The following is an 8,368-nucleotide window of genomic DNA, read 5'->3' on the forward strand; positions in this document are numbered from 1 at the left end:
TTCAAAAAGGGGGGAAAAAGATGGAAGCAGTGGAGATATGGGGCGTGAAATAAAGAGATGGAGAGACAGAAGTGGGGGGAGTGGAGCGAGGGGTGGGAGCTGAGCCCTGCAATGATCCCTTTTTAACTGCTGAATGGGCATTTCTGCCCCACACACACACACACATAGATGCACATCCTGCCCCGTGACTTTTCTCTGTTAACCACAGAAAATGTCAATAAACAGTATGCCCATCCAGGGTTTGCAAAAACAAACTTGCCTTGGTTGGATCCTGCTGCCAGCTGGCCACACACACACACACACACACACACACACACACACACATATACACACACTGTGAGATTAATATGCTGTGGCGAGCCCCTGCCTCTCTCTTGTGCGTGTGCGTTTGCCAGTGTGTTTTACATCGGAGGCAGGTTAGCAGCAGACAGGCTAATGCTCTTCTGCTGAATGAGGCTTCTTTGAATTGGCGAGCATAATGAACTTCCAGGGATTAGTCCGAGCCAAACCCCACCAGCTTACAGCTATAGTGCCCCCAACCTCCTCCTCCTCCTCCTCCTCCTCCTCCTCCTCCTCTCCAACCCCTCCATCTCCACTCCCAGGGGAAACTTGGACAGAATAAACTGGGTCAGGCTTCAACAGCAGTCAGAAGGGGCTGCGAGCTTCTCCACCGAAAAAAAATAAAAAATAAATAAATAAAAAAGTGGCGACGAAAACAAAACAGAGAGCTGTTGAGAGAAATCTTTTCATGATCGCTGTTTACACACACTGGCGAGTGAAAGAGAGAGGAAAGAAAGGAGGAAAAGATAAAGTGGAATAAAATGTGATCTGCTTGGCTGCTCACTAATTGCTCCATTTCCTTGTTGCATGTTTTGTCTTTTATCAGACTGGGTTCCTGGTAAAACGGTTGTTCCTATTAGCCTACCTGCGGGTTGCAGTTTAGCAACCAGACAATTCATCTGACTAAGTCCCCTATCTTAATTTATTGGACCCATTTACCTCCAGACTACTCGTTGCTGTGCGCGGCCTCTGTTCCAGTGGTTAGTCAGATTTGTGTTTGCCAAAACAATCTGCGGTTTTCTTCAGGAGTTTTCGTTTTTGTTTGTTTTTTTTAAAAAGCGGCCTTGTACATCGGCCTTGCTCCTTCAAGCTGACCTCACTTCTCGATGTGTTTGTGTTTTCTCTAGCGAGCTCTACGGATTCTTTTTATGGATTCGAAGTCTACATGAAATCGAATTTTTTTGACATCAATCTCCTGTGCTGTAGCAGCAAAAAAAGAAAGCAATTTGTCTCTAATCATAAATATTTTGCAGCACATCTAGAAAGGCTTTTTTTCTTTTTTAAAACTTCTTACCAAAAGGTTGTGTGACTTGGAAGAATAAAAGTGACTTTTTTTGTTTAAACCTCTTTGTATGCGTCAACAATATCAAGAGTAAAACATTAGTAATGAGTAATTTATACGCTTTATTCTGCAAATATTGATTCAGCGAAGAATTTTTCTGAAAAAAAACCCAATCCCATTCCATCACGTAACAATTCACTTCAGTTAACCTGACAGTACCTGACATTTTCTGGCAATCTCAGGAGGCTATAAAGAGAGTAAATGCATAGAATTACAGACAATACTTTTCTCAGAATTTGCATTTTTCTAACATTATCTGGAGACATGTAATAGAATTTGCTGCTAGATGATAGATAATACGATTTCCTTCTCTTTTTTTTCTTCTTTAAAGTCAGTGCTCTAAATGTCGTTATTTCAAAAACGTGAATCTCTGCAACAATCCGGGGTTTGTAGTGGCTGGATGGTTAAAGAATCTTCTCGTGGCGCCTATGAGTGCACAGCATGCACGAACACAGACTGACAAAAAAAATACCCACACACTTGAAACACACACACACACACAGGCCACAGCAGTTCATGGAAAACTAGGGCTAAAAAACCATGTATTCGTCTTCCATACAAGGTGTGCCATATATTATTCATCCGAATTTGAATGAAAAAACTGTTCAATATTTATGGCAGGAAAGTGAACAAAGGCAAGAGGCATGCATTTTTGTACGCAGTTTTAAACATGGGAGACAGCGAGCTAGCAAGTGAGCAAGGGGGGTGCCTACTTTTATTTTTTGCATCGCTGGGACTGCGTCTTTCCCTGCATGTGTGCGTGCGAGCTTTTTATTTTCCTCCCTGTATAGAGCTTTTTTTTTTGTTGTGTGCATTGTTGATATGCTTAAGCTAGATAAAAGTATTTATGCAGATAGGGTGCCGTAGGAGCTATTTCACATTTATAGGGGCATTGCGGGGAGGGGAAGTCAAGTCAAATTTATTTATAAAGTGCTTTTAACAAACAAGGTTTATCTCAAAGTGCTTTACATTTCGGCAAAGGACACAAACAAAATGCAAATAAAAGCAAGATGAAAGAGAGGGGAAACAATCCTCATGAAGAAATGAGGCTGTATAGGAAGGAGGAGGAGGAGGAGGAGACGAAGAAGGAGGGGAGTACAAGGGATAAAACTCGCTGCATACTTTAATATCAATTTACGCTCCGCATGTATGATGCAAGAGTTGGGCTTTTTCCTGCAGGTGTGTAACTGCGTGTATGTTTGCATATGTGAGCGTATGCATGCATGTATGTGTCTCGGTTTCTCCCAGGAGCATCTTTGCATGCACAGGCAGATGTTTTGTGTCGCTTCCATGTAGCAGGGGTCAGGACCCGTCTTTCTCTCATCTCCTTCCCCTCTTCTCTGCTTTCACGAGCATCTGTTCGTCGCCGCCATGTTGGTGACACCTGCGTCCCACTGGTATCGCAGAGGAATCAGGTCACCTTACAAACCGGTTGCCATTACAGCTGGAGTCGCAGAGAGAGACGCTCGCTGCCCCTTATCTCCTCTAAACACCCATTTAGGAGAATGGAAATGAGGAGACAGCACTATAAATACCTTTAATTCCTCAAACTTATTTGCATGATGCGCTTGCAACCTGCGACTGTCTTTGCTTGTGTGTAAAGTCGATGTGATTTATTGCTCTTAGGAATCTCATGACTGGCAAATATCAAAGCAGAAAGGCGGTCAGGAGAGTGCAACATACCCAGACATCTCTCTTTGTCTGACACACTGTTTCTTTTCTTATCTAACTCAAGAGAAGATGACAAACGGAGGAGGGCAAGTGTGATCAGGCTGCCTGACAAAGCAGCTGCTTTTGTTGTCTTCACCTCACACGTATGTGTGCATATGCACGCTTACTCCAACCTTTGATCAGTACAAGAAAGGCAATGTGCAAACAAACAGACATTATAATGCATTCCACGCTTGGATCTGTAAAATAATGATTGAAGTGTAATGTCTAGTATTGATGAAAGAAAAAACAAACTGTGTTGTAAAGCCAGAACTCAAAGCCAAATGTGAGATCAGGGACTGGGCAGTTTGCAGTAACATCAACATTTCTACTCAGGCAGCAGTAGAATAAAAGTGTGGACAGTTTGTCGTGACATGTGATATTCTTTTTTTATTAAATGTGTAGTGTTGCACCTGGCAGCGTGTGCACCGGAAGTGATGCTGTTGTGTCAGGTTCTCTATACTGTGTTGCATGTGGTTTATCGATTTTCCTGTGTGAATCCGCACACACATGCTGCAGATGGGCTCAAATCCCCCCCCCCTGATTCTCAGAGAAAGAGAGGGAGCGAGGGAGAGAGGGAGAAAGGTGTTGTGTGAATGGGTGTTCTTGTCTGAGTCATCCGGGTTTGTTTTTCAGCTCTCTCACTCAACAGTCCATTAGCTCATTGTTGGAAGAGCTGGTATTGGATTCTAGCTGACATGTTCCCCCAAGTCTGAGAGCAAGAGATGAGGGCGCACGCTGTGCTGAGTGCTCTAATATTCTCTTAGTTGTGATAAAGAAAACTGCGAAGAAAGAATAAAAGTGAGAGAGGGATGCAAGTGGAAGACCTGGCAAATAATGAAGATGGACAAATCAGAGTAAAATGTGAAGCAAAATGTGAGAAGATCATTATCGAATTTCGTGTATCTATTTAGCTGGAATTTCCTTTTCAAATAAATTATCGACCGTTTGGAAAATGTGACACCAACTCCGAACCAAGTGATTGCAGAGACAAAAGTAGCACATAATGGAATGTTAATGAAGTTATTTGCTAGCTGGAGAGCTTTGCTTTTGACATACTGAGAAATAAACAGCAAATATCAAATAACATTTCTGTTCTACTTTTGGATTTGTACCATTTTGGAATGAAATCCTTGATTCCTTTAATCTGGGGCTCTCTTTGAGGAGAAAAAAAAAAAAAACAGCGTATCTCCTAAATTCCTCTCTGTACTTGTTTTCTTTCAGGGGCTGCCAACCACCACAGTCAGTCCACACTACGGCCTCCACTGCCCCCTCCGCACAACCACCACACTTTGTCCCACCAGTCTGCCAACAGCCTGAACAGAAACACCCTGAGAGGGGGACGAAACCCCATCCACGCCCCGGCTCCCGGCACTGGAGATGGTCCGACCACCCCCGAGTCAGTCCAGCTACAAGACAGCTGGGTGCTCAACAGTAACGTCCCGCTGGAGACCAGGTCAGAAAAAAAATATGTTCTCCCTTATATATATATTTTTTTTGTTTGTTTTTACGATGGGCAGGTTTACCTGATGCTGATATCTGGAGCCACTTACAGTAAGCACAGCGGTAGAATAAGACTTGAGTAATCAATAGCAGGGAATGAAAGGTCAGAGCTGTGCTGCTTCAACAACATTCCTGTGAGCACAGAGTGATGGTGTCAGACAGAAATGCCAGGAAAGAAAATAAGAACGGTGAAGTAAGTAGCCCTGATACACTTAGGCCAACATAAAACTTGCACACTGAAGAATGTTAAGAATACAAACTCAAGAAAGGAAAGCAACCTTCATGGAGACCTGGGAACGAAATCAATGCAAGGCCAGCGCTAAGTGGCAAAAAACGTCACACAGGTCATGGCTATACTAAATTTCCAAATTTTTGACCGTGGACTCTTGAAACACTTGTTGCTAGAACCTTACTGACGGGGTGAGTTCAAAAGCTGCCACGGCTTACAAGCCAACACACCTTCAGAGCAACGCTATCACTTGCCAGCCACAGCTGCCTTCTTTGCTGGTTTGCTAAATGAACGCTGCAGCTTTTAACTGTATAAATGTTTTTTCAGGAAGCATGTGCTCTGGAGTTTTGGAAGGTACAACATAATAAGATGAAAGCTCCATTTTGAACCATTCCCCCCCGACTGCGCCGAATATTCGGATATTCATCATTAATTAGGCCCCAATATCCAGAGACCAGAAAGTGCTATTCGGACCAGCCCTACTAGTTATCATAACAACTATGAACACTGAATATTGACAACAAATTACCCTTCAAGCATCAAGCCCAGGGCTGCAAGGTGGCACAGTTGGTAGCACTGTTGCCTCGCAGCAAGAAGGTCGCCAATTCGGAGCACCGAGATCTTTCTGCGTGGAGTTTGCATGTTCTCCCCGTGCAGCGTGGGTTCTCTCCGGGTTCTCCGGCTTCCTCCCACAAAGTCCAAAAACATGTTGAGGGTAATTGATGATTCTAAATTGTCCGTAGGTGTGAATGTGAGTGCGCTTGGTTGTCTGTCTCTAAGTGTAGCCCTGTGATAGACTGGTGACCTGTCCAGAGTGTATAGATAATGGATGGATGGCATCAAGCCCTCCTTCTATCTCGATCTCCGTCTTGACAATCCGACAGCCTTGCTATTCCACATAAAAGAAGGTTTTACATTCGGATTATCGAGTCATATGGGGAGAATTCCATACCACCAAAGGTGACGGCTGTGCCACACATGTTCCACCCCTTCCGCCAAAAATCCAGTCATCTACTTTGTAACAGACAAACCAGAAAACATCCAGCCAATTGTGCTGTTACGCTGATGCAAGCGCCATGTCTTCAAACTGTGTTCATGCATGTAAAAATGCCTTTCAAACTTTATTTTGGGGCAAAGTCACCAAACTTTTAAAGCAGTTTTTAACAGACATGACTCGTGATTTCCTACATGCAGTTTCTGTGTCATGGTGACCATTGAAGCCGCAGCTATGGCTCTTCATATTCTCTTAGACAAGTTTCTGGTCTTGTTAGCTCGAAATAGCTGCCCAGAGGCGCTACCAAGACAGCTGCCAAATGGCAAGAGTTTTCTGTGAGGACTTTGCCACTACAATCTCTAACTCTGAGAACACAGTGAGGTGCAGACCTTTTCACCAGCAATGCAAATCCATAAAAAATCGAAACACAAAACTTTCTTCCAGCACACTGAGCAATATTCACCAAACGTGAATAAAGAACTAGCAATGGGGAAGAAAATTGAATTAAGGCAGTCAAAGTTTGCCATAGTCAAACTGTACCTCAAAGCACCACACAAATTATTCTGCCTCCACAAGTGAATCCACTTATCGTGGCAATTGCACTGGAATTAACTGACTTGGTATTTGGAAATGTTTTCTCTCATAAATGCTGTAGTGATTGGGTCCTTTATGATTTTTTGTTGCTTTACACCCACCTAACACCATTTTTTTTATTTTTTTTTATTCAGTCAATCATTGCTTGTCTCCCCCACGATGAGTTCATACATTTACCATTCTTCTTGTGACAAATTGTTTGAATGCCTGAGAGACTGATGTCCTTGGATACTCATCCAAGGCAGTGATACAGTAGCATGAATGGTGCGGATCTAAGGCTAAGAAGAAAGGAGGAAGATCTGAACTCCTCACTTGAACAGCTCAACTAATTTGTCTCTGGGAGACTAGCATAGTTTTTTAAAACACCATCACTTGTAAATGATTCATCTATACTTTCAAGTTCACTGAGCAGCCACAACACCACAGAAAATCATGCAAATGTGCACAGTGCTACTGAACATCTCCCCTGTATGATTACCAGTCAATATGTAGCCCTCCAAACCAGAAGGAAAATCGCTCTGGGCTGTGATTCAAGAAGGTGTGCATTCCCTACCTTACCTCCAAGCGGGACACCCATAAACGGCCAACATGTATCACAGCTATTATGTTTGCAACCTGGAGTGAGGGACCAGGAAATACAAACCATTTCACACAGGCTACACATGTGCCTTTGCCAGTACACAAAGAACACTTACCAGGCAAACAGAGCATTCATGCAGCGTATTACTATTTATGAGGCATGCAGTGAAAGGGACACTGCCTACATGCTCGCAAGCATGCGCACGGTCGCTCTCCGCACATTTACTCTGCAAGCTGTAGTTGTGTTTCTCCTGCTGGGCGCTGGGGCTTCCAGCTCTGATGGGCCCGGATAAGCTCCCCGGAGTGCTGGCCCTGTGCAGTATTTATGAGGCCTCACCATGTTTAATTCAGCCTCACTGATCTCAGGTCCATACTCAACCTATGCTGATGCATTGTGCCGGTATGCATGATGGGTAAGAAGAATACCTACATCCTTGAAACTGAACTATTTCCAGTTGCGACTGCTTATCAAGACCTGTGTTGCCATGGGGACACGTATGCCACAACACAATTTGAGGAGAGGGTAGATTCTTGTGATTTGTGCTGCCACAAAATGACGCGCTGATCTGTGGCGAAACCAAAATAAATTCACGAATCCTCTTTCCGCCGAGGCTGCCTGTGATTGCCATCTCTACGGATTTAAATGAAGCGTCACATACACACACCCACGCTGTTGAGCCCTTCTGCGGCGCCAGTATTTGGTCATGTTCAGGTGGTGGGGTTGGGCATGGCTCAGAGCCTGTTGCTGCGAATGGAGCCCAGAGCGGCACACAGAGTTTCCAGCTCCGCCCTCCAGCCCAGATTTGGGCCCTCCGCTCTGGTCCAGACTGTTGCGGAGGCTGGGTGGGCTCGCTGGAGCTGCTGGAGTTCGCGATTGGGCCCCAGCCAGCCGGGCAGAGCCAGAGAGTCACACCATCCCTGAGCTGGCAGAGGCCGTCCTCCATCTCATTATAACCAGCAGCTAGATGAGTAACCTGCTCATGTGAGGGAGAGAGGATGTGATTGTGTACATTTGTGTGGTGCCACTGCTTCCAAGCATGTGAGATTTCTGTGTTTTTTTTTTTGACACTGTGACTGCTCCCCACTGTAATCATATGTAAATCTTGGCATTTGTTGTCCACTCATTATAGTAAACGTGTGTGTGTGCGCGCGCGGGCTTGTGCATGTGTGTGTTTTGGCTTGACCCGGCAGTGTGACAGCGCTGAGAGGATGAAGATTGATCACCTAAGAACACCCCAGGGCTTGGATGACTGGCACAGAAGGAGAGAGATAGAAACAGGCGAAGGAAGGGAGCGGTGATATAGCAAAGAAATATAAGTCGGGAGAGTGGCGGGGGTGAGGATGGAGGGGTGTGGGG

The 8,368-nt window shown here is 44.6% G+C and overlaps 1 protein-coding gene across 1 annotated transcript in view; it reads left to right on the top strand.

The window, feature by feature from the left end:
• The window catches only part of tenm2a (teneurin transmembrane protein 2a), a 168,027-nt gene that overhangs the window by 106,002 nt on the left and 53,657 nt on the right, over window positions 1-8,368 (top strand). The window contains exon 10 of the mRNA XM_008278130.1: window positions 4,417-4,568. Within this exon, the coding sequence (XP_008276352.1) occupies window positions 4,417-4,568 (152 nt within the window). The remainder of the gene's footprint in view (window positions 1-4,416; window positions 4,569-8,368) is intronic.

Source organism: Stegastes partitus, unplaced genomic scaffold (assembly GCF_000690725.1).
Source record: "Stegastes partitus isolate 25-593 unplaced genomic scaffold, Stegastes_partitus-1.0.2 Scaffold116, whole genome shotgun sequence".
In the NCBI taxonomy this organism is placed as follows: Eukaryota; Metazoa; Chordata; class Actinopteri; family Pomacentridae; genus Stegastes; species Stegastes partitus.